This window comes from Lissotriton vulgaris, chromosome 1_1 (assembly GCF_964263255.1).
Source record: "Lissotriton vulgaris chromosome 1_1, aLisVul1.2, whole genome shotgun sequence".
Lineage (NCBI taxonomy): Eukaryota > Metazoa > Chordata > Amphibia > Caudata > Salamandridae > Lissotriton > Lissotriton vulgaris.
This window is the reverse complement of record NC_141685.1, coordinates 1331312079-1331339460: the sequence shown is the minus strand read 5'-3', so window position 1 is coordinate 1331339460 and position 27382 is coordinate 1331312079. Positions and strand designations below refer to the sequence as shown.

The 27382-nt window shown below is 43.3% G+C and overlaps 1 protein-coding gene across 1 annotated transcript in view; it reads right to left on the bottom strand.

Moving 5' to 3' along the window:
- The window catches only part of DIP2B (DIP2 acetate--CoA ligase B (putative)), a 792630-nt gene that overhangs the window by 442948 nt on the left and 322300 nt on the right, over positions 1-27382 (bottom strand). The window contains exon 4 of the mRNA XM_086966287.1: positions 26537-26662. Coding sequence (XP_086822413.1) covers positions 26537-26662 — 126 coding nt within the window. The remainder of the gene's footprint in view (positions 1-26536; positions 26663-27382) is intronic.

Genomic DNA, 27382 nt, shown 5'->3' with positions numbered 1-27382 from the left:
TGGTGGATTTTTCTTTAGAGGTGGATGAGGAGGGGGAAATTTTGTGAACTCCAGGGTGTGACCAAATTTTACGATATCCAATACCCATTTGTCCTTGGTTATTTTCTTCCAATTGTCGAAATACTGTGACATTTTTGGAATTTGGAATTGTAGTGGCGAATTTAGTGCAGGCGCAATAGGATTGTCACTGCCTTCTGGCAGAATCTTTGCCATGAGCTAGACGTCTCTTTCCTTGTAGCCTATAGGCCGCTGCAGGAGGATTCCTGTAGTTTTGTTGTTGCTGTTGATAATTGTATCCGTAACGACCCTGGTTACCTTGTTGCTGATACTTTTGGTAGCCTCCACGAAAGGAGTAGAATCCTCTGACCCTTGCTCCACGAAAGGGCTTTTTCCGATACTGTAAAGAACCCAACGATCTTGCAGTAGCTGTGTCCTTTTTTATATCTTGTAGAGCCTCATCTATATGTTTTACAAAAAGGAGGTCGCCATCAAAAGGCATATCAAGAATCTTAGTTTGGATTTCAGGGCGAAAATTTGTGGATTTTAGCCAGCCCTGACGTCTTAACGTAGCTGCTCCGGCAAGTTGACGAAAGCCAAGAGACGCTATATCCATAGAAATATCTATGATTTCAGAAGCCGATCTTTCTCCTTCCATAAGGATCTTCCTTGCCTTTATCTTTTTGTCCTCAGGCAAATATTCCATATATGCCGACATATCTGACCACAATTGACGGTCATATCTACTCAAAATGGCCAAACAGTTTGTAGCTTGGACAGTAGCGCCTGTCATGGTTGTAAAAGGTTTTCCTATGTTATCCAGGCGCCTCCGATCCTTGTCAGGAGGGGCTGTTATATGAGTGGAAGAATTCCAAGATTTTTTTTGCGCTGCCTGAGAAATTACAGTCTGCTTTAGGGTGACCTGTAAGGCAGTCAGGGACATCATCCAGCGCCTTGTACTTTTTGTCAATCCGAGGCAGAATTGCAGGACTAGAGAATGGAGTTTTCATAATCTTTACTCCCTCTTCCCATATGGGATCAATTATGGGAATAGAACTTGTGGTCTTTCTATTCAGGTCTTTAAATTCATACAAAAAACATTCAGTCTTTTGCACTGGCATAGTCAGATGAAATCTTGTAGATGCTCTCTCCATAATGGCATGAAACCCTCCTATGTCCTCAAGAGGTGAGTCTGCAGCCGGTGGAATCAGTGAAGCTGGATCTGGGATCAGATATTCGTCCCACTCATCCACAGTAGTGGGCGAATTAGGAATCTCTCCGTCCCCTGCTACCGTGTTATCGTCATCGTCTTGCACAGTTGTGAAGGTATTGTCACCTGGGGCTCAGAAATTGGTGTTGCAGGTGTAACAGTTTGTATCTCTACAGGAGCAGAAACTTGCTGGGGAGGAGAAGGTGGGGTGGAGGAAAACGAATGTTATAGTCCTTAAGCATTGCTGTAAGGTCTTGTAGCAAAGCTGCTGGCATTTGAACCATTGGTTCTTGATGAAAAACTTCTTGAGGTCCTCTCAACGACTCACATGGTACATAGTACTCTTCTTCTTCATCCTCCTCTTTATACTTTATCTTGAGCTGTGACAAATCACGTGCTTGCCCATAAGGATCATCATCGTCTTCAGACTCCTCCAAATAATGGCTGGGAGGCAAAAGTGAAATGTGGGACACATCATGATAAAATTGCCTGTTAGACGACAATTTAGAACTCAAAATAGGCGTAAATTGCAGAGGCGAGGGTTTTTTATGCCTTAAAGTAGCAGAAATATATGTTGAAGGTGTCTCATATTCCGCTGAAATCGCGGCAACAGTTGGCATCGTCGACGTTGTGATCATGGTTGTCGTCGATGGAAAAGACATCGTCGACGATGTGGTCGTCGACGTCATGGTTGAAGTAGACGGTGGACTCGCCGACGAGGGAATAATGATCGTCAAACGGTGAGGTCATCAACGGCATCGTCGTCGATGGTTGACTAGTCGACGATATCGTCGTCGACAGTTGGCTCGTTGACCGTATCGTAGTCGATGGTGGGCTCGTCGACGGTATCGTCGTCGACGGGATGCTCGTCGACGACGGTGGAACCTTCGTCACCGGAATCCTCGACGACGAAGCAGGCGTCGACGAGATATTATCAACGGCGTATGGGCTCTCGTCGACGACGACGTCGACAAAGACTTCGTCGACGGTGTAATTTTCCTCAACATTGAAGATCCACTCACCTTTTGAGGTGATTTCTTCATCGACGAAGATGTTCTAGCTGTCGACGGAGGGATTTTGAGGTCGTTTTCTGAGAAACCTTCACCTTATCTCTAGATTTCTCCTCAGAAGAGACTTTCTTTTTCTCTTTTTCAGAGGAGGACTGACCTGCTTCAGAAGATAAAGTTTTTAAGGTCTCACTCGTTTTCTCAGGAGGATCTCCAGATCTATCTCTTTTCTTGGAGATGGGGGTGGACACTTGACTTCCTTCATCTTCAGAAACCCCTTTAGATGACTTCAATTTCTCCAGCCAAACCAGCAGGCGACCTTCACAATCCTTTAAAGTCTTTGCAGGAAAGGTTCTGCAGATCCTGCAGTCTTTGACTTTATGTGCTGTGTAGAGGCAATAAATACACTTCTTTTGTGGGTGTTCACAGTGAAGTCTTTTCTTCCCACAGGAAGAACAAGCCAAAAATAAGTACATTTTATAATCAGACATATTCCTCTCTCAGAAATAAAGGCCAAAGGAAAAAACTGAGCAGAGCTCAGGGAGACTCCCTAACACACGAGGTGCGGTAGAAAATCTGAGGGTTTGCGCCTCTGTGGAGATGGTTCTTGAGGGTGCTGCTGCCTGATTTGCTTGTTTTCAAGTTTGGTTCTTTTTACAAAAAGACAGATAGGCTATTGTAGTGACTTTTCCTTACACTGTAGCCTATGGTATAATGTTGTTATGACTATAATGTATATGTTTTATGGTACCGCAAGACTCTCACCTCGTCGGCGGGGATGATTCTAAGCATGTGAATCTATGAAAGATAACCCAATACTGGATAACTAAAATAAGAGTCACAGAGCTCTGCCTAGGGCCAGGCGTGAAAGGATCGAAAAGGAGTGGGCACATTTCTAAAGTCAATCCCTTTTTGGCACAATGGACAATAAGCAGACCCTGGCTGGCTTCAAGAGGTAGAGGGTCCCAAGACTAAATGTTCATGTGGATTTTATTTTGTGGAGGATTCTTTGGTGAACGTGGGATGGCTGATGATGAAGCCCACAAAAGGAGCTGTAGGCAAGCCCACAGGTAAGGGAATGCACAGCTAAAGGACAGAATGTCTCACACCAAGGTAAACACAAGTTAACTGAAATAGTAGAAATGAATGCTCTAGGCACTAGAAGTTCATTTGAATTTATCAGTTTTTAGTTACTATTGCACATAACCAATATGTCATTAACAAAATTACAAAACATTTCTATTGAATGAAAACATAATAGTCTCCTGATAATGCTTCTCAAGACACTCAAACATATCAGCGAAAAAACATATAATTCATTGTAAATGTCATTCTCTTTTAAAAATCCCAATGCATTTCGGGTTAATTGAAATCACCCTTCGTCAGGGGAACAGTTGCTTGTATGAGTCGATCTTCAAAAGAGGAGGTGTATCCACAGTAATCTAGAACACAACAATCGGCAGTAAATGTACTGCTAAAATATGTAGGATTTGCACCCAAGAGTGTGTGAGGTAGAGGGGATGTGGTAGCGTATAACAGGGGATATGTGAAGAAAAGTCCTGATTAACCCAAGAGGTAAAACGGGGGCAGAATAAATAACAGAAGATTAAGCTTGCCTGGGTACTTTAGGAATCGTCATCTGTAGGAGAAACAAACTGCCAACTCGGGGGTGGATCGTCAAAACAATCTGTCAAATGTAAACTACCCTCGTGAGAAACCTATTTTTTATAAAAAAACAATGAGATCGTGTAACGTGAGAAAAAATGAAAGAGAGCTTACCAAAAAGCTTTCAATAGCTCTCGTCCGTCGATACTCGGGGCGAGAGCTATACTGTCAGTAAACAGTACACTGAGGTCTCCTCGTCCGTCAATGCTCGGGGCGAGGAGTGTTGGTGAAATCTGAAAACCGAAGCGCAAAAGTTAGTAAACTTAGCGCGTAAAGATTGCCACCTTCATGATGGACATGAATACGGTAAAAACCTGCCCGTAGTGTAGGAAGTGGAAGAGTCGGTGCACGCCGATGTATTCCCAAACCGCGAACGCGGAAGTCTGTGTGCTAACCCAGAATGCTCGGTGAACTTAAAGGGAATGAGACCCTGTAGTGTACGGATCATGACATAAGGATGGGAGAAAATAACCCAAGAGTTGAAACGATGAGGAAAACGTTATTAACTGCAATGCAATGCAGAGAATGGCGGGGGAGTCATATGATCGGAAGAAGGCTATGGATGATCAGAATAGAGATAATACATATTGAAAATTAAAAGAGAAGAGACAGAATGTGATAACTAACGTGGTGAAAAGCCAAAATGTGAATAAAGATTACATGGGTAACGAAGAAGAAAAAGAGAAAACAAGCACGTCATAAAAATTGTGTGCACTAAAAGCTCGAAAAGGGGTGCAAATCCTGTACAGTTGATAGATAAAGTCAAAATTACATACAGTATTCATTACAAAAAACATAGCATTTCGTAGTGATCGTTAAGCCCATTCGGGGCCAAAGTGCATAAAGTTTTTATCCAGTAGGTCTCTCTGTGGGCTAATGCTGTGTTAATATCTACACCAGGGGTCTTTTTAACACATTCAAGAATAGTGTAACGTAGTTGAGGTATATAATATATGCAATAAAATGCCCTTGCGGCCTCGTGTATGTAGGCAGAACCAGCAGAAAAATTAAGACACGCATTATAGAGCACAAAAGCCGCATTAGGAACAACAACACTACGTCTCCATTGGCAGTACATTGGGACACGGCGGGACACACTATACCTCACACTATACCTCAACTATACCTCAGGCTCTCGACCCAGGGGTCCAGAAACATGTCTGGTGGAGGCAGCTGACGAGCAGCCACTCATCCAGGACACTAGAGTTAGGTCATTTTTCAGCGGGCATCTCTAAGATGCCCTCTGAGTGCATTTTTCATTAAATCCCACATTGGCATCAGTGTGGGTTTAATGTGCTGAGAAGTTCGATATCTAACCTAGTTTTCAGTAAAGCCATTATGGTGCTGTGGAATTGGTAATGACAAACTCCCAGACCATATACTCTTTATGGATTTACTGCACCTACAATGTCTAAGAATAGACCTAAGCACAGTAGGGGTACAGGGCTCATGCACCTTTAACCTCACCACTTATATAAAGCACCCAGTTAGAGGGGTGGCTTACCTATGCCATGGCAGTGGAATGTAGGCATAGCATAGTGATGTGTGCCATGTCGACTCTCCACTTTGTAGACAAAAATAGTAAATGAGACTTGCACCGCTGGGTAATTTTTTGGTTACCCTAAAAGGGTTTGTTCATTTGCGTGCTCCAGTGGAATCGCTGTCTGAACCTCACAGCGTGGATGATCACAAAGACTAATACAAAGCTACCCCTGTCAGAGGGGAAGGCTCCTCCGTGCACCGCTTTAAAGACTGAAGAGTCTAATTCTCTTGTTCAGAATTTGATAAAGTTTTCACAACAAATATAGGTTCAAAGATTTTATTGTTTTTTTTTCTTTTCTTATTTCAACTCATTCTTTTCATGGTTGTAACCAAAGCGTATATATCCTAATGATATCAATGATACCAAAACATATTCATTATTCTCTCCACTTTGCCCTGCATCAAGACATGCAGTCTGCAATGGGTGTGTGGTTGTGTGGTTGTGTGTGTGTGTGTGTGTGTGTGTGTGGTTGTGTGGTTGTGTGGTTGTGTGGTTGTGTGGTTGTGTGTGTGTGTGGTTGTGTGGTTGTGTGTGTGTGGTTGTGTGTGTGTGTGTGTGTGTGTGTGTGTGTGTGTGTGTGTGTGTGTGTGTGTGTGTGTGTGTGTGTGTGTGTGTGTGTGTGTGTGTTAGGGGTGTGTGTGTGTGTGCGGGGGTGTGTGCGGGGGTGTGTGTGGGGGGGTGGGGGGGTGTGTTTGTGTGCGTGTGTGTGTGTGTGTGTGCGCGTGTGTGTGCGTGTGTGTGCGTGCGTGTGTAGGTAGGTACAGGGCCTTTAAGGGTGGCACAATAAGTGCTGCAGCCCTTAGAGGCCTTCCCTGGTTACAATGCTCTTTTATACCTATGGCACCTTTTACAAGGGACTTACATGTGGCCAGAGCGTTGCCAATTGGGTTTGCAACAGTACAGGTTTAGGAAAAGAACATAGGCCCTGGGTACCGGGTTGGCGCCCTGGCAAAGCCCTGGCCAAGGTTGGGCCGTCCATGTCCATCACAGACTGGAGGGGGCTGGCCTGGGTCTACCCTCTTGATTTGTCTTTTTTTACCTTTTGCCTGACTGCCCAAGACTACTGGGACTGACAATACAAACGGAGGATTGCAGCGGATGGAGGGGTCCTGTACCCAGCACGGCGCTCGAAGTGCAAGTAGGGAAGGGCGGTGTACTGTGTGTTGTGTCTTAAATAACAGCCCCATAGTTTTCCGGTGACCAAGCACCCTTTGATCTGACTCTATGGAAGTTCGGTCTGTTTGTCTTATCCACCTAACTCTAACATGAGTCTCTGTGACAGTAGTCGCTTTTTGGGGTTTTGGTAGGAGAGTGCAGAGCAGATCTTACTCCTACCCAGGCCTGTTAAGGCCGCAACCAGGACAATAGTTACCATGGACTCTTTTTTACAAAGGGCGGCTGGTGTCCTTGATAAGGAGATAGAGCTGGTAATACATCAACTTCAACAAACCACGTTGCAGAAAGGATTTTATCTTCATGTTTATCCCATATCCATACTTCCCTTTGCCCCCTGTCGACCATCATGGCCCTTCCACTTGGATTCTTTTACAAACCTGAGCACTCCGGTTGGAAGAACATGATCCATAATAGAGAGGCAGCGTTTGGAATGCAGATGCCTACCCCCGCCCCGTGATATTCTCTAATACTACAGCACCCCGGAACAACTTGAATTATGCTTACTGGGCATCACATGGAGGGCAGACGATTGTACCGCCCCGCCTGGAACTATCCGATAGATTTGCACCATTGGGCACCTTGGACGCCTGCGACTGACAGAGTGGGGCTGTTCCAGTAGAATCAGGGATATCAAACTTCCAGCATGACAGTTCCCTGCAAGTATGCAGCATCACGGGTGCAAGGAACTGTAACTTTATCTCATGAAACATTGCCGACCTGGCTAACAAGTTACTTGACCCCTCATGGATTCTTTTTATAAAAAAGATAAAATTTGATCTGCCTACAGGAAACTTGGGCTGTAACAAATAGTTTCCATTTGGAGGGTTACAAGTCCTTTTTTGTCCCGGTTACTCCCTCCAGCTCAGGAAGATCAAAGGGTGGTCTCTTCATCTATGTTTCCCTAGCATTAGAATGCAAAGTGTCAGTGTTACAAACAGATAACTCTTGCTACAAACGTTGTTGTGTAAAGGGCTAGGTGAACACGGTCTCTTGAACTATTATAAATGCAATATCTTGTCCCCTGGCTGTTTGTAACACATCCATGCTGGGTTCCTTTTTAAGGAATCTGATAAAGGTAGTTCATAATAACCTAATGTTGGCTGGGGACTTTAACATTCATCTATGCGGGGATCCAAGGAAAAGTAGTCTCACTGAACTGGGCTGCCCACGTGAGATGGGTATCCACTTGGAGCATACTGCACAAGGTGATTTCCTTAATGACCTATTACATTAATGTGACCTATCCTCACCCATGTGCACCATAGAACCACGTAAGATTTCTAACCTGTCCTTTGTAGGGAGCGGAAGAGGCTCAGTTATTGATTTTATTCTTGTATCAACCCCTCTTTGAATCGATTTCGGGTTTCTCTATTGAGGGCCGTATACAAAGTGACCTTTATGTGTTCACAATAGCTGCCCTCTATTGGTGCCCATCCAGCGGGTAGGGAAAAGCTAGGTTAAAATGGGCCCAGATAACCCCTTAGTCTTTATGATTCCTTATCCACCCACTGCGGCATCAGGATAGCACTGTGTATAGCCCCGTCGACAGACCCAGGTGACATCATAGTAGCTTTTAAAGTTATTTCCTCCACAATAATAGATCTTCTAAGTGTGCCTGCGCGGCGTCCTGCTATCCTGCTTCCCAGATGGTTTGAATCCGATTGTTCCAGTGCTACCAGGAACCTGAGGGAAGCGTTAGGTATGAGCTTAAGGGACGTTGCTTTAGTTCAAATTTGTAGAAGGGAGTATAAAGCTGAATTAGCCAGATGCAAAGCAGCGTTGAAGGAGGAAACATGGAGGGAGCTAATTGAGGCAAGTACCTTGAAGAGTAGTGCCAGGTTTTGGAGCACTATTAACAGCGCGTTTTAAATGAAAACATAGGAAATGCGGGGGAGGCTCACATAACGGAGGAGGAATGGGTGCATAATTTCGAGGTTATGTTTCACTGCCTTTCTGACAGGAAGACCTCTTGGAGTAGTGGTGGGGAAATCAGCTTTGGTTGTCTCGGTAGAGGACGTTAGGAAAGGCATTACTGGGTTGTCCAACGGCAAAGTTCTGGGTCCCGATGGTATCCCACTGGATCAATATAAATCTGATGTGAATTTTTGGGCACCTGTTCTCACATCCGCTATTAATGTCATAGGAAAAACTGGTCTTCCTGGCTCCTGGGCTACCTCTGCCATTGTTCCAGTCATCAACAAGGGTAACAGATAGCACCCACTATTACAGACCTAGATCTTTGTTAAATTCGGTGGTCAAGGTGGCTGGCCGTGTCCTTTTAGACAGGTTGACCAGCTGGGCAGAGGATAATGATATCCTTACTGATTAACAAGCATTGGCATGGTAGCATTGTGGAATGATCCATCAAGTTCCCCCTTTTCCACAAAAAAGATTTTAAAAGAAAAATACTGGGAAATAGTAATACATAATATATTGAGAAAGAGTGAGTAGTCTACCCTAACTGGAGCTTTCCTGGAAATCAAATTAATCCCCAGTTTAGAGCACATTGGGATTTAATTAAAAAAACCTAATGACCGGGAGCTATATTTTCAGTTTAGGGTGTGTTTGTTGCCATTAAGAGCCTTCACTGCTAGATGGGATGAGTCTGGTGATAATCTGTGCCATGTATGCCAGGCAAGCAAAAAATCGTTGGCCCACCTATTGTTTGCCTGTGTAGGATTTGTCGTATCAAGTCGTGCCTGGCTGGCACAAATTTGGAACGAAACTAATAGGAACCTGCAACGAAGCAGAAAGAATCCTACGTACGGACACGTCTGCTCCCATTGTTATAGCACTGGCAAAACTTTTGGAGTGGTCGCGGCCCATAAAATCACATTCCCTCCGTTCAAATTAAGGTGAAGTCAGACTTTGTGCATCTGTACATGAATGATAAAATCTGCCTAGCAAACACAGTAGTTAATAGGCAGAAGCAAGTGCCTGTACTTATCACCTGTGGCCTGATATTTGTACCTTTTTTTTTTAAACTGAAAAATGTGGATGACTTAGTATATGAGATTTTTAATGGTTTTTTAAAATGTTTTTATCATAACAGTTTTTAATGTGTTTAATTTATTTCCCCATTCAGGCTTTGTATTATATCCTATTCATTGTTTTATGATATATTTTTGTACTATGGTTTTATGGCCAATATGTCGAATAAAGCTTGTTTGGATTGGTTACACTACTTTTATGGTTTTATGTAATAACCGAATAAAGTGAATATGATTTAGTTTGAACTAGGCCTTTTTCCAATACTGCCAATCTTTATATCGAAGCTCTGTCAACCCCTCGACTGCCTCAATTTAAAACAAATTGGGACAAATACAGCTCCTCTGATTAACACTTGACAGGCATGCAGCAATAAATGCATCTATCTTCAAGCAGGAGTTATGGGCGTCACAAGGGATCTGGGGCCAGATGTACAACAGTTTTTTGCAGTCGCAAACGGGAAATCGGGCCCTTTTGGGACCGCAAAAAAGGGCCCTGGCATGTACAAACGATATTTTGCGAGTCAATGTCTCGCAAAATAGTGTTTACGACTCTAGCTATTAGGAAGTGGCGTCCCTTCCTAATAGCGAGTCACAATGGAATATACCATTGTTTTGCGGCCACAAAACACTCCCAGTTTCCCACCTGTTTAAGTAGGTGTTAAGCCACTCGCAAACAGGAAGGGGTCCCCAGGTGGCCCCTTTCCCTTTGTGAATGGATGCAAAAATATTTTTTACGAGCAGGCAGTGGTCCCTTGGATTCACTGCCAGCCCTTAAAAAATTAAACACAAACGTTTAATTTTTCTTTTTTGAATGCATCCCGTTTTCCTGTAAGGAAAATGGGCTGCATTAAAAAAAACTGCTTTATCTAAAAAGTAGTCACAGGTATTGTGGTCTGCTAAGCCCAGCAGGCCACCATCCCTGGGAGTGCTAGCCATTCCTAATGTGTTCGCAAATTGCACCTGCCTCATGAATATTAATGAGGCATGCAATTTGGGACCCCATTTGGAGTCGCAAATTGCGAGTCACAAAATGAAGCAATTTGTGACTCGCAAATTGGTAGGGTCATACATCTGGCCCCTGGTGACAAGGAAGACTCAAGGTACAGATGGGATTCTTTTACACTCTGTTTGCCCACCAACTGGCCCCTAAATTAGCAGCCCTGTTTATGAGCTCATATGATGAGGAATATGCATCTCCCACGCACGGTTAAGCCCTTATTACCTCTATCCCCAAACTTGGACCTGATACTGCAGATGCTGTGTCATATCACCAACTATCTATGCCTAATGCAGACTATAAAAGTCTCTTTAAACCCTTAGTTAACAGAATAGCACCTGAAATTACCAACTGAATTGATGCAGACCAAAGTGGGTTAATCTTGTGCAGTAATGCCTTGATCAATATTCAACGCCTATAAACAAATTATATAGCACCACGACGATACCCACGCTCAGCTCCCCAACTATAGACCTATCAAAGGCCTTTGACTCTCACCTGGAGTAATTTACGAGTCATTTTGAGATTTGGCTTCTGACGCTGCATGATAGACTGGATAAAGATATTACACACAATGGCCACAGAGGCATTCAACAGGGGTGTCCTCTCTCTCCCTTAATCTCTTTGTATTAGTAATTGAACCTCTTGCTGAGTGGCTTCATAGGGGGTGAGGAGCTGGAAATTCCAATGTGGCATGCAGCATACATTGTCTCATCTACATGTTAGTTTATCTTAAGGAAATGACTATCAACCTCAGTAAGATAAGAAATGTCAATATAAGACCAGAGGCTACCATTATGCATTATTCCTTTATTTAACCTTTGCTTTTAGCAAGCACATTGTTACACACACTTTGGAGTGTTGTACTTTCTCACCCCATGATTTTAAAGCAATCTGTAGTCCATTTCAATGCGCCAAGCCCCAAATTCACATCCACCATCACTGGAGTCGGCCCAGGGCACAAATGAAAATCACAGGACTTATCCCAAGTGATTATAAACTGGAAACCCAATGGAATCGCTCAAGAATAGTGATTCTCCAAATGTAATGCCAAGAGAATCTGAATTTCATTAAAGACACAGAGGCTAACATTATGCATTAATCCTTCAATGCCACTCCATGCAGTAGCACTTGAAAGAACATTACATCATAAAACCAAAGGCAATTTAGAATAGAACATTCACAAAGTATAAATAGTCCATGCACAGAATGATCCTTCTCTTTTAAATGCTGCTCCTCACTCAGATAAGTAGGACTCTGCTCTCTATATCCTTTGTATTGTTACTGCTTTATTAATTACACCTTTTATCTTATTACTTTTGCAGTGATCGTTTTAGGTTTTTTCATTTAAGTGGTGTCAAATTTACAGAAACGTTTGCTGATTATTTCACAGTCTTGCTCGTAAATTTGCACATTTCTATGCCATCTCCTTAGTTTACTCTAGCTGCCCAAACAGCTTGCTGCTGAGTCGGTTTGCTGCCTGCCGACACCCGTATGGGCTTCCTGACGCTGGGATGCCTGCGGGTAGCCATGCGCTCTATAAATCCCTAAACCAAACCTAAACCTGGCGAGTGCCCCAAGTATCACAGGCCCCCTCCGTGCTGTGCAAGTGCCTCAGGCCTCTGTGCACGGCCCCCGCTAGCTCACTGGAGTTTTTCCATCACTCCCTGCACTGCACTGTGCCGCAACTGGCGTGTGGGACAGAGGCATGGTACTCCCTCACTCCCCCACAGACTCAAAGCATGCGTCCACGATTAGACTGATGCGTGAGGTGGGGATTAGAATAAAGGCTTGAGCAAATGCATACTCTGGTTTTAGAAACCGTCCAAAGTTTCAGAATAGATTTCTTGGAAATGCCCTTTCAAATTACCCATTGAGGGAGCTGAACGTAAAGGCAGATAAACAGAAAGTAGTAGACGAAGAGGTAGAATCTGTGCAGGTTAAAGGGGCTATTGTAGAAATGAAATAGAAAGCACAGCCTTCATAGATACTCTTTTCCTGGTGGAGAGGAAAGACTAGGGATGTAATCAATCAGTACATTTGAAGGGCGCGCTACTCACTCGTGAGGGTCTCAAGGCGCTGGAGGGGGGGGGGGGGGGGGATGTGCCGCTACTGCTCGAATAACCAGGTCTTGAGGTTTTTCCTGAAGGTGAGATGGTCCTGGGTCAGTCGTAGGTGTGCGGGGAGGGAGTTCCATGTCTTGGCTGCCAGGTAGGAGAACGATCTTCCTCCGGTGGTGGTTCTGCAAATCTGTGGGATGGTGGCAAGGGCGAGGCTGGTTGAGCGGAGCTGGCAGGTGGGGGTGTAGAACGAGAGGCGGTTGTTGAGGTATTCGGGGCCCATGTTGTGGAGTGCTTTGTGTGCGTGGGTGAGCAGCCTGAACGTGATCCTTACAGACGGGGAGCCGGTGCAGGTTTCTCAGGTGGGTGGATATGTGGCTGTGGCGAGGGATGTCGAGGATGAGTCGTGCGGAGGCTTTCTGTATGCGTTGAAGGCGTTTCTGAAGTTTGGCTGTGGTTCCTGTGTATAGGGTGTTCCCGTAGTCCAGTCGGCTGGTGACAAGGGCCTGGGTGACAGTCTTTCTGGTTTCGGTGGGGGTCCACCGGAAGATCTTTCAGAGCATGCGCAGGGTGTTGAAACATGAGGACGGGACTGCGTTGACTTGCTTGGTCATCGTGAGCGAGGAGTCCAGGATGAATCCCAGGTTGCGTACGTGGTCCGTGGGTGTAGGTGCGGTGCCCAGCGTCGTGGGCCACCAGGAGTCGTCCCTGGCGGATGGGGATTGTCCGAGGATGAGGACCTCCGTCTTGTGTGAGTTGAGCTTCAGACGGCTGTGCTTAATCCATTCTGCAACATCTTTCATTCCGTCCTGGAAGTTCGCTTTAGCGGTGAGAGGGTCTTTGGTGAGGAAGAGTATCAGTTGGGTGTCGTCAGAGTAGGAGATTATGTTGATGCTGTTTTTGCGTGCGATGGTGGCGAGGGGGCTCATGTAGATATTGAAGAGGATTGGGCTGAGTGAGGAGCCCTGGGGTACGCCGCAGATGATCTTGGTGGCCTCGTTATAAACCTAAGGGGCTGGAACAGGTCCCTGGTGTGCAGAGACTTCAAGATGGACGAGATCCACTGTTGTTGCTGCTAAAGAACGACTAGGTGGTTTGGGAAGAGCTCTAATTTACAATCCACATTGCCAAGGAGTACCAACCATATCTTCAATTTATCTAGCGGGTTGGCTGTACCAATTTTGGTCACTCATCTTTGGCATTTCTTCAGCACCATGGTATTTTACCAAATTAATGAGGCCTGTAGTTTCCTACCTGAGAGAAAGGGGTGTTTGTATGATCATTTATTTGGCCGATATCCTAATCATGTCCCAATGCCAATCTCAGGTTTTGAGAGACTTGGGCAGGTACTGGAAAGTTTAGGTTTCATAGTGAACAAGGATAAGTCCATTCTGATCCCTTTTCACTTTCTGAAATATTTAGGGTTCACAACAGACAGTCAATGTGGTCCTGCTCCTTCCATTAAAGAACATAACCAAGATACAGAAAGATATAAGCTGTGTACTCCAGGATTCTTTAACTCTAAGGGAGCTAGCAAGACTTTTAGGTCTACTGTCCTCTTCTATTCAAGCAATTTTTTCTGGTTCCTTACACTATCGTACCATACAAAAGGATAAAGGCAAGGGCCCTTTGGGGAGGAGTATGGTATGGGGACAAGATATCTTAAATCAAGAAGCTAAGACAGATCTGGTTTGGTGGTTGGAGAATTTAGATGACTGATATGGCCAGGCGATCTTTGGATGTTCACTAGACTTCATTCTAGAGGCAGATGCGAGTGTAATTGGTTTGGGTGCATGCTTGGGTGTATAGGAAACTGGTGGATTGCGGTCCAACACAGAGAGGTTGCATCAGAAACAAATTGGAATTGACTGCAGGTCTTTATGCGCTCATAAGTCTCAGACACTGTTTACAAGGCATGGGCAGTTTTATTGAAAATGCACGTTTCTGCAGTAGCCTATATAAATCGCTTAAGAGGGACAGAATCCTTGGATCTGGCAGGTTAAACTAAAAAACTCTGACTATTCTGCTTAAAACACAAAATCCGCTTGAGGGCAGAATATCGGCCTGGGATGGCAAATGTAACTGCAGACTGAAATCAAGATTTTTAAGGGAATACAGTGATTGGAAGCTGAACAAGGGAGTTTTTCAGGAAAGTAGTCCAGGTTTGGGGTCCTCTAGAGATAGACCTCCTTGCTACAGTTGCATGCTAATTCCGGCGGCTTTACTCATGAATGCATTCCTTCAGAGCCAGAAGTAGAAGAACACATGTGTTTCTTCCCTTAGCAACAATTCAGAGGGTCCTTTAGAAAGTGACACAAGAGCGATGCGGCCTTATTCTGATAACTCCATTTTAGGTTTCACAGGCGTGGGTCCCATTTACTTTGGAATTTGCTTGCGACATTCCATTATTTGTTCCTGCTATGGAGAGTATTCTGGTCCCGACAGGTACTTTGAACCTTCTTGCTTGGAAAGTATCAGTGGATCTTCAGAGATGTTGGGCCTTTCGGGATGAGCTTGTCGAGGGGTTTTGGGCTCCAGCAACCCGGTACAGGTATAAAGGAACTTGGAGGACCTGGGTGCATTGGTGCATGGAAAGGAACTTGGATCCCATGGAGGCTCCTAAAGTTGAAGTAGTTAACTTCCTGGTAGAACAGTTCAATAGGGGTCTCAGTTATAGAACCATTAACTAATACAGATCTACTGCCTCTGCTAGTCACAGTATGATTAATGGCAAAAGCGTTTGGAAGAATGCTTTGGTTAGTAGAGTGCTTAAGAGCATCAGGTTAAGGGGGGTCTCCAAATCTTTCTGTACTGAAAGCTACTTATGTTCAATGAAACGCATTAGAGCTTCTATTATTATTAATGTTGTATAATTTCAATTTTTTTATATGAACAATAATTCAACCAAGCAAAAGCGTTCTAATTTAATAAGTTGGGATGCACACAGGTGAGACACTCAGAGGTAGCTGGAGAGCTACGGTAGCTCACGAGCTACTGGTTTGAGACCCCAAGATATCAAACCTTGAGGGATGGCAACTTGGTTCTGACTTTGTTTTCTACATGGCCAGGTAATAGATTTTTGGATTCAAAAAGACTATGCTAAGTAAGTACAAATGTTGTAGCGCATGAAATTGAACTGCCAAGGCACCTTAGCACTAGCGTTTGAATGAGTAGACAGATGTCTCTACATGGTACATGGTAGGGATGGAAAAACAAGTTTTTAGCATCTTCCTGAAAAGCACCCTGTTTGGTTGGAGTCTCCGGGAAAGAGGCATAGTAACCCAAAGCTTACATGCTAGGAAGGAGAAACTTTTCTCAGATAACGAGTAGGAGCGTGCCAGAAAAAACATCTTCTGAAAAAAAGTTGGACCCACATTGTATAAGGCCTTAAGAACCATACACAAGGTCTTAAATGTGTCTCTCTTGCCAACACCAACAGGAAGCCAATGCGAGTCAACTAGAATTGAATTTTATTATTTTCAAGAGCAGATGACCTGCCGTATTTTGAAGAGACTGAAGTTTTAATTGCAAGCGTTTCTGGATTCTTAGATATAATGCATTGGAATAATCTATCCTAAATATCGCAAGTGCCATGATTGCCATTTTCTGCAGGTTTGAAGGAATGAAACTAGTGTTTACACTGTGTCTAATCTCTTGTTGTAGCCATTTGGCTGTTAAGGCATGCCAGTCAAGTAACAGGCTCTATGATCCATTTGGGGTAATTTTTGAGATTACTAAAAGAGGAAAGACTATGTCCGATACCATCTTTTACCCAAGATATGACTGGTGCAAAAACACGGTGTCATGGACTGCATGAAAGAATAAGACTCCTGTATGAACGAATTTCGTCCTTTTGGTATGAACCAATTATTGATTTCTTTTGTCAAATCCTTTCAAGCAGTCACCAAAGCAACTATTACAAGGTGGGTGAAAAGTACTATACAGCAGATTGGTATCGATTTACTAAAATTTTGTGTTCATTCTATGAGCAGTGCTATGGCTAGTCAAGCCTTTTGGAAAGGTGGAAGACTGGAAGACATCATGAGAGCAGCTGATGGTCTAATGTTTCCATGTTTGCTAAACATTATTGTAAATCAATTGAGCATGTCTGATGTGTTACTGGAGAGCTACCAATATGCATAATCGTAGCCTTCGGTCTTGTAATGAAATAGCGATTCTCCAAATTTAATGCCAAGAGAATCTGAATTTCATTAAAGACATGGAGGCTAACATTATCCCACTCTCCCATCCCAGGTGGTGGGATCTACAATTTAGCGAAAAAAAGAAAGCGAAAATAAGATTAATGTAGAATGTTATGTCATAATTATTGATGTACTTGCATTTCCCTTTCCTTCATGTCCTTTGGCTCAAAATCTCGAACAATGCCTTTTCTTTTCAGATAATACCCAGTAATTCAGTTTCTCTAAAGTGTTTCGCAATGGCCATTAGTTACTCCTCATCTATCCAAGGAAAGGGAGCAAATTTGGGAGAACAAGTACCGCATTTTAATGAGGAGGATCATTCTGTGCATGGACTATTTATATATTGTGAATGTTCCTTTATGATGTGATGTTCTTTCAAGTCCTGCTGCATGGAGTGGCATTAAAGCATTAATGCAGAATGTTAGCCTCCGATTCTTTCATGAAATTCTGATTCTCTTGGCATTAAATTTGGAGAATCGCTTGGCATGTGTTTTTAGGTCTCGCAGCTGCGTAGCACTGCGCAGCAGTGCTCGCGCAGCACGAGACCTTTAGTGAGTGAGTGCAAAACAGGGTTTTAGCACTGACCTAGGAATCGCACACGCTCATGCGTGTGTGATTTTTTTTGTGCTACCCCATTGGCCTTTGCGTGTGTCATTTTATAAAAGACTGCGCGCAATTGGCCAAAGGCAGGCGCGTTGCTCCGCCCACGGCCTATTGGTGTCTATTACGCACTTGGTGCGCGTAATAGACACCAATAGGCCGTGTGGTTTAAATTATCATGCCCAAACACGGACGCGATAATTGAAAGCATGTCTCGCTGTGGCGGGCGTGCACCACTCGTGGAATTGTTCATTTTTGGATCCATTTCTCAGGGAAGCAACGGAAGGAAAGAAGCGATGACGTCTTGTTTAAAATGGGTCCCTGCTCGTCGCAAGCAGCTATTTCACTTTTTTTTCCGACCCGGCCCACTTAAAGCCGTAAACCACAGCACTGGTACTGTATGTGACAAGGGAAGTTTTCGTAGCGCAGAGTGAAACGTGGCAAGTAAAACGTGACAGTACCAGCTTCACAAGCTCAGTTTCAGTATGTGACAATGCAAGTGTCACTGGTGGTCATACAAGGTACCTGGCAAGACCAGATTTACTCATACGCCTCACAGATGCAAAAGTGGCATAAAGCAGTACATACTTCGGTTCATAACAAGAGCACAGCATAGGAGCCTCTCGCACAGATGTGAACCCGATATAACACAGGGAGAAGCAGCAGAGGCTCCCCATAACCCCTTCGATGCTCATGACGAGCTCAGCTCGTCATGAGGTACACCTCATGACGAGCTCAGCTCGTCATGAGGTACACCTCTCGTGTGCTCATGACGAGCTGAGCTTGTCATGAACAATGGGAATCAATGATTGTCAGCATGGAGGGAGAATACCATCAGCAGCGATAGTGTTAAACACCCCCAGCATTGGAAGCACCAGCAGTACTTCAGCACTCACACACCATTTTATTCTTTATTCTTACCCATTACCTTCTGCAGCACTGTGGCGCGCGCATCACCAGTTCCAGGCCCTGAGGAAGACGAGGAACGACGAACATCAAAAGCGGGGCGCCATTTTTTTATGAACAATGCTAGTAAGATTGAGAATTACAATAGTCACCCCCTCCCAGTGCTGTTCAAAAGAACTGCTCCCAGTAGGGCACTTGAACGTGCGTGTCACGAGGTCACTGCAGGCAAACACTTGACAAAGTCTGGGGGAGCTGCTCATACACGCACCGAGGGGCTGGCAATGTACCTCGGTGCCAAGCTCATGAAAACACAGTCCACCCAGCCCCTCGCAGTGTTTTAAAAAAGCAACGGCGTATTTCAGTGTTTTTCCTGCTCGTATATCCAATTAATCTCTTCGAGCAGGGCACATAAAATGGGCAAACTTCTTGCGCATTCCACACAGGAACTTCGCCCACCCCACCTCAGCTTCCGAGCTATCACCCATTCGGATTACACATGTAACCTGCAAGGGGCACAGTTCTCAGCAATACGTGTTCAGCTCGTGGAGCTTTTACAAGCTTCCTTATTGTACAACCTCCTTTCCATGGCATCCGTGCAGGTAAAAGTCAGCAATAGCTGGTTCATATCTCCGTATATCAGTGCAGGGCGAGGTTCGAACCATGCCAGTGCCTCAGGCTCCGGTACCCATGCATGGATGGGGCGGGGCAGAGTAGATGCGCGAGGCGACAGGGCTCAAGATGGCTCAGTGCGGAGATACTGACGGCAGGTGAGGGCCAATACCTATCCGTGTCTGGAGTACCGGGGCGAGGGCGTGTTAGAATGGAGGTGCATTTCTGGACTGTGATGATCTGGACAATATTACTTAGAAGAGATTTCTGATTTTTACCCAAGGGACTATGTGCCAAGAGGCTCTGAAGTCAATGAATGTATATCCTTAAGGAGTCTGCTTGGGCCCATGCGCCCTGCGGGGAACTCAAGCAAGTCTTCTCACCTTGTTCCAGAACTTCTAATTGCTCAGGCTGTTGCTGAAATCCTTAGCAGAGCAGAGCTCAGCTCCTAACATGCAGTGATACTCTTAAAAGTAGAATTACTCTTCCATATAAAGCGAAAGACTTTCAAAATGTTTCAAGCCTATTATGGGTTTGGAACTCTGGTGTACATGATCACTTTGGAAGTTTTCTGCAGCAGTGTGACCAGCGACGTGGAACAGGATGCTTGAAAACCATATCTGCTATGGGAGTGATTTGATTCTGGTTATCCGCCAACATGTCCATCAGAATCCAGGCTTCCAGTGCATTATAAGCATTAAGAGCCAACACTGAACAGCTGGTGCCGATGAATTCTAGATTTAGAACCACAGACTTCAACACTGAAAAAAGAAGAAACTGTGCAGCAAACCAACACCATTCAATGCAGAAGTAGCCCCATCATAAGAGAAAGCTAGAGAGACCGGCTCAGAACTATTCTCTGGCATTGATTTCCCATTGTGAGTACGTCTTAGTTTCAAAGAAGTGTATTTTACCATAGAAAAACAAACTCTCCTTTACTTGGATAAGTGTCCACATGCATCACTGCCGGGACGTTTTCGAGCCATTAGGTGTACTCGATCTCTAGTTTTAGGGTACCTCGCTTGCTCTGCAAGATAATCCTGTATTTGTTTTGTCTGTAAAGGGCTGATACTTCCTTCAGCGCGTGGTCAGATTTCCGACACTGGATATATTCATCATGTCCAATGAAAATCCCCATCTTCATGGGGCTAATTGTTGACCATGCGTTACTGTCCGTAACCTTGAAGTACGGAGTGGATATTAAACACAACTAAACCTTCAGTCATTATGGAAAATAACATTGGTACTAAATAAGAAATTAACATGCAAAAAAACGAGGTAAGAAAAACACCTTGAAACCAATAAAAGAAACCACTAGGAACTCCCATTTCTACAAAATTTAAGAGGAAGGAAGAGTCAAAGATCTGAGAAGGCCCTCAATGACTATGAAATGTTTAGAGATCACCTTACACCGGCAGAAAAAAAAGAACTAAACTGACTGCCAAGGCCTGTGGCTTGAATAGCTTTCATGAGGTCAACATCAAGTCATCTGTTGTCTTATTATAGAGATGCTAAAGGAAACTGAACATATTCAGCAATTTCTGCCTTAACATCAGAGAACAATAAGCCTATGTAAAGGAGTCAGGTGGGACTTCGGGTCATTGCTCATGAACCTAAAAATGTCAGGAGGTTTACTATCATCTGGCGATGGTCTATGACTGGATGTGGCAAGCTTGCCTTCAGCAGCCAGTCGTTAAGGTAGAGGAAAAGTGGTACACCTGCCCTCCAAAAAGTGGGCAGCAACCAATACCATCGCCTTCGTGAGCACTTGGAAGGGCGCTGGTGAGGCCAAAGGGAAGCACAGCAAACTGAAAGTGCTCTTGGTCTACCTTTAATTGCAGGTAACGTCTGCGAGACTGCAGGATGAGAATATGAAAATATGTGTCCTGGAGGTCTAAGGACATCATTCAGTCCCAGAGACCTGAGCAGACAGAATCTAGGCCAGCATGAGCATTTTGAATTCGCAAAGAGGTCAAAATAGGTCAGAGATCACCATCCTCCTTTGGCACAAGAAAATATTGAGAGTAACAACCCCCTCTTTTTACAGATGTCAGAAAACTTTCAATAGCAACTTTGGAGAGTAACACTTGCACCTCATATAACGGAATGGACAGACGCTCTTCTAAAATTCGCTCTGATGTAGGGAGAAGATCTGGCCATGCAAAAGGAAAGGGCAGAGCATAGCAATGCAATAGGTCTCGCATTATTAAAGTTTGAGCTATTGGTGTTGCATTATTTAGCAATGCCAATAGCTCAAACTTTAATAAAGTGAGACCTATTGCATTGCAAATGCTTGGTCATTTGTGTCCTGGACCGACTCCAGTGATGTTGGAAGCCTTGAAATGGGCTACAGATTGCTTTAAAAGTCTTGGGGTGAAAGTAAAAGACTCCACAGAAGATATTTTAGAGAGCAAGCTGCGTGTCACAATGTGCTTGTTAAAAGCGGAGGTTAAATATTGGACTATTATTCCCCTGTCGGTGGTAGGATGGGCAGAGACAGCTTAGATGGTCAAGCTCACCAACTCATTTAACAAATCTGCCCTTGGTACTGCTAACATTCTTCAGAGGGTTGGATCAACTCTTGGGAGACATACTTTGGGGTACAGTGAGCCTCCAGGTATCATAATCCACACTTAAAGTGCCTATTGACAGCAGCAGCTCGGAAGTTCCAGATTTTGAAAAATACTATGTGGCTGTTCAGCTGCAATGGCCCACCATATGGCCGGTGAATCGATCTCAGAGTGAAACAGGACTATCTCTGGGACAGCTTGTAACTGGTGCTGCGCAGACAATCCTCTTTTCCAAATCTCAGCAAGCTGTACAATGTTCTAGCCTCGTGAGAACAACGGTGGCGGTCCTACAGAGTAACTCACCTTGACAACCACAGGTGCCTTACGCCCCAGCTCTACCTGCTGACTGCTAGCAATATGAAACATTACAAGAGCATAGAACTCACTGCTCCGCCTCTATTACAAAATGATTTAGCCCTTTCACACTCTGCGCTTCAGTCATGAGCAGTTCAGTTGTAGAGAATGCTTAAAGAGCTGATGAAATTCCCCATAGCTCATCGCTGGGAGGAATTAACCAATCAAATGCAAGCACACATTAAAAATAATAATAAAAATCCCTGAGTATTTGTTCCCTCCAATGTAAGTGGTGTGTCTGTTCGCAATTCACACTGCAGTTTCTCTCGATTATGTCATTATTGTATAGTATGTTTTTTGATTAACACAATGTTTCTTATATAGGCAGCATTGGGAGCACCCCTTACTTCTGACTTGTTCTCTATTCGAGTTATAATGGGAATCGACCCTCTTAAAGAACTGCGACTTTGGTCATGTATATTGGCTACCCCTCTCACTTACCCAGAGATTGATGAAGCAAGAAGTCCACCTATAGTACAGTTGTTAACGTTGCCTGGAGCCGTAGGTTTCTTTTACCATGGGTTTTGGGGTTCTTTTAGGATTTTTAGTTGAGAGGATTGTGTGGGATGGGAGAACTTAAATAAAAAAACTGTTTAAGTTGTCCAAGTCGATACTCTGCGATTTATATTGTATTGTAGTTGCATTTATACATCGCTTACTACCCCTGACGAGACGTGGAAGTGTTTTTTCAGCTAGTAGCACGCTACTCTGAAACCCATAAAGGATTTGTGTTGAATTAGTATAGTGAAATATGAAAGTAATATGGAGAAGGGTAGCGGAGGGATAGAAGAATACAAAGGTATATATATATTTTTTTAAGCAAACAGTCTGTGATCGGTGTGCTCTATCCGCCGGTGCCGGTGTCGAGGTCAGACCATACCACGCAATAATATCTTCAAACAAAAAAGGCCACCGCATTCCAGAAGTCGTGTTGAAATAAGGAAAGCTTTTAATAAAGCATAAATTCTGCCACCATTATCAACACCCACAATTTGTTTGAAGATATATAATATATCGCTTGTTGCCCCCTGATGCGGTGTTGAAATACTTTTTTAGCGAAAAGCACGCTACTCCGGATCCCATAAAGGATTAGTGTTGAGAATTAGTTTCGTGAAATAGGAAAGTAATTTGAAACGTGGATAGGTTATTCAGTTATTTGGATAGAGAAGGGTGACGGAGGGATAGAAGAGGGAAAAAGGTTTGCATTTTATGTAACTTTCATTTTCAGGAAGAGGCTAAGAAAGTCTTGGTTTTTTGGTTTTTTTTTTTTAAAGGAAAAGAAAAAAGGATTACCTCAGATGGAGCTAGCTTTTATAAATTAAAAAAAATGTTTGATAAAGAACGCATATTTTGTGGGAGAAAAAAAATGGGCCAACATCCTGAGCACGCCTTGTTTTCACCTTTTGCCATGTCAGTGGGTAAGGGGACACCAACTAATATATTGACATGCAGTAAAAGACTGCAACATTCACTGAAATTCATTGAGCAGTTTGTGGAAAAAGTGTACAGAACTTCGTAGATATTTTCCCAAATAGGCTTTTAAAAGGGATGATTGCAAGTTTCCCATGTCGACCCATTATGTGGCTAGATGTGATGTGAAATGTGATTCACATCTTTAAAAATCAAATAAGCAGGGGGAGTAAGAAATAAGACCTTATCCTTGGAAATGAACCACAATATACTTTTCAAAGAAGAGTATTTTAAACTACCCTCTACCTCTGTAATACGTATTACAACTAATCTCTGTCAAGTAAACTTGAAAAACAAATCTGACGTGCCATTTCAAAATCGAACCCTGGCAAATGGCTGGCCTGTGGCACTCTGCACACAATTCCAGTACAGCTGCTTTTAACAGGCTGGTTCATGTTTCCACTGCCCGAGGATAAATTCTCTGCACAGCAACAAAGAAGAAGAAATTATAAGACTCCATAGCTTATGGAATTTGTTCCTAGTTGGAAAAAGAAGGCAAAATTCCTCTCACACATCCAAAATCTCCATTAAACAGGCAACACTCATACTCTGCGCTTCTCTCAATCGGCAGCATTATTAGTGGCTCTGCCTTATATGGGAGAAACTCCCAAAAGAGCAACATTGTTTTAGTGAATTTACAAAAATTAGGACAACCTTTAACCCAGTAGCATTTAAAGAAATTCAACAAGCTGCTGAGCTTTGAGGCTTACATCCTCCGATTGCTTGCTGCCTCAGAAGGCTTTCTCCCTCTATACTGCTCAACCCTGCGTGAAAAACTGACCTTGACCTACTTCTGCTTGATTTCCCTCCTTTCTTTTCCAGTGACCTTCTTCTTACCTTCCATCCTCCTCATGCCTTCCATTTCTGAGTATAGCCTCATCTCAGTCTCATGCCTGTCTGCCTTAATCCTTCTTATTGTAATTCTGCACTTGGCTCATTAAAACCCTATCCCTGTAATCTAACAATACCTAATCTCCACCAGCCTACCTATCTCACCAACCATTCACCTGAAACCACATAGCCCCCACTAATGAACACTCCTAACTTGTATTAATATAATCTATTACTAAGTAACTGGAGTAAATGCATTCAATGTTTCTTGAGCGCACACATCTAATCGCACTAACTACTAGATTAACTACTAAATTTGGGTTCTGGAGTAGAGTGCTACCCACTATAAAGTGCTTCAATGCCTCGTCAGGGGTAGTAAGCGCTATATAAATACAATTACAAAAAAATCTGAAAAGGGTCATGTATTTGGCAGGAGATTCAATATGAGCAAGGACGGCATTAATAGAGTACACATAAAAACCTGTCTCAGGTATTTAAGTATGGGTACAAATGCTAAGATATATGTGGTATAGATTCTAAGTTGTAGTGATACTAGGCTATAGTTGCAAATGTATGCACTACGTTATAGGAAGAGAGAGGCATTTAAAGTAGAAGTAGGTGCAGAGATACTCTTCCTAGGGAGGTGTAGAGGTAAAGTTAGAGATTCTACAATGTTCTAGACAAGGGTAAAAATATTATGTTTTACGTAAGGAAAGAGTTAATAGAGAATAGACTGAGATTATATATAGGCTGTATATAGGAATCTGGGTACCAGGGTATAGTAAAGGAGCTACAACAGTACGACAGAGGAACTATAGTAGAGGTCATCGGTAAATAATTTAAAAAAACAGTTGAGTGAGCCATGAGGATGTATCTACTAGGAACAAGAAGAAAATAAATATGGGGGTAGTAGAAAAAAAGATGTTGGACAGAATGAAAGAAGAAATGAGGACAAAGGGTATCATTGGATCGATGTGATCCTGCAAAGAATTCTTTTGACATATAGAAGATTCAGCAGGATGGATCGGAGAACGTCATGAACAAGATAAAATCAGAGGAAAACATGTTTGTAGAGGAAGTTTTTCATGAACAAGTTTAATTAAGTATTTTTTCTCCAAGATCACATATAACCCATGTGGTCCATACCAACAACAAAGCAGCAGACCAAGGAGCAAAGTCCATTTATGGCTGCACTTGACAAATATAACCAAAGCGCCGGATCAATGTAATTAGTGTTTGCAGCAAGGAGACCCCGCATTGAGGGCTATCCAACTAAAATGGTTTTTGGACTAGGGTACCAAAGAAGTACAAATCAATCCAACATAAGACTAAGTCAAAGTGTGCGAACCAGATGCATTTGAGATCAACCCACCCCTCTACAGCGGTTTGTCTTTTTAGCTGTTCCAATCACCTTAAAATAATCTAGACGCAACCAAGCACTGAAACTTCACAACTCATTTCACTCTGGTAACCCTTCCTCAGAGATAGTAAAACTGGAGCAGATTATAGACTTTTCTAACGACAGGACAGTACTGTAAACCTAGAGAATGAGGCAGCTTATTGACTGGGCACTAAAGAGAAAACTTATAATGAACCTTAATATTACAGCTATTTCAGCTAACTGCGCCCTGGCATCTTCAGGTAGCAATTATACCCAAAACACCAAAGACAAGGCCAATACAACAGGATAATCATTCATTAAAACAGAGTGGGTGCAATTAAAGAAAGAAAAGGAACTGGTGCAGTGCTAACAAAGATATGGCATAGCGATTCTACAAGGCTGCACAAGTGCACCGGTACCTCACAACATGGTGCCTGGTGTAGCCATGTCCCAAGAATGGTGAAATAGAACAGTGACAGCCCAAGTCAGGTGCACTGATGTCAGACTATATCGTGGCACTGGTACAAGGCTTTCTAAATACCAAGTGTGGCTAGGCAGCAATGTCAACAATACAAGGCACATTGGGGACGCTTTTCTACTGTTTAACTGGTAACTCAAACTCCCGCAAATTCAATTAGAGAACTAAGGGGGACTGGGAATCCGAAAATGACTTGTGTTGACACCTTTTACATAAGGTGGGAATTCCAGAAAAAAAACTGGATCAGACAGCATCTGAAATCACTATCGACTCAAAATATGAATGTAAAGTTACAACTGAAAAGCCAAATCCCCCATTGTAAAAAGCACTCTGGGCTTATCAAATAAAACATTGGGAGATAGGAGTTCAGAACATAGAGATTACTTATCTGCTAAACAGCATCTTGTTAACTTACTCTTACACTCTATGCGCACTGACTACCCCTCACCAGTGTACATTCAGAATGCATCTGGCTGCAATGCCTCCTTACCTGGGGGTGTACAAGCGTCGGCCGGGGACTGCACAAAAGTGGACCGTCTCTTAGTTGGCATTGGCAACGCCATCTTCTGCTCCTTGTGCTTTGCCAGGGCTGCCTGCACTGCCTCCGTGTGAATATCTGAGGGACAGAGAGAAATATATTAGAATGTACAAAATGACATCACCAACAGAATAGACCTGTAAAACGGTGCCACCAGTTTGTAAAAAAACATTCAGCATAAAGAAATGATAACATTTAACATATAACATATCAATATGGATGCAAAAGGTAGATAGAGCTGCTAACCAAAATGGTGGATAACACGCTTTGCTCAGAAATCAAAAAGCTCTACTACACGCCTTCAATATTATTCAACAAGGTCTTTTGAAGTAATAAAAAAAAAAAAACATGATCACTCAAAGTAAAAAAAAAAAAAAAGCACTACGGAATGTTGCATTTCAAACTTGGTAATATACTTAAAATCAACAAAACATAATTCTAAAGAACTTAGGTCTGCTTGGTGTGATCTCTGCATGAAGTTCTTTGCTGTGGACAAAAAATAAGAATGCATGGTGCCAATGCATGATCCTGCCTGCTTCAGGCCTACTCCGGATTTCAGTATTTCTCCACTGTATTGTTTCATTTCACAAATCAAATGGCTTACCTGTAACACTAGTTGCACAGATTACACTGATCTAGAAACACATCCTGTGCTTTATTCTCCATCTAGAGGTTTGTCTCAGAAAAGCACATTGTTTATTAGAAAATGCTTTCTGGCCACAGGTGGTGCCATAATGCACAGTCATGCAAGACACTGACCACTGCTGCATAAAACTAGGGCCATGAAAGAGAGCCCCT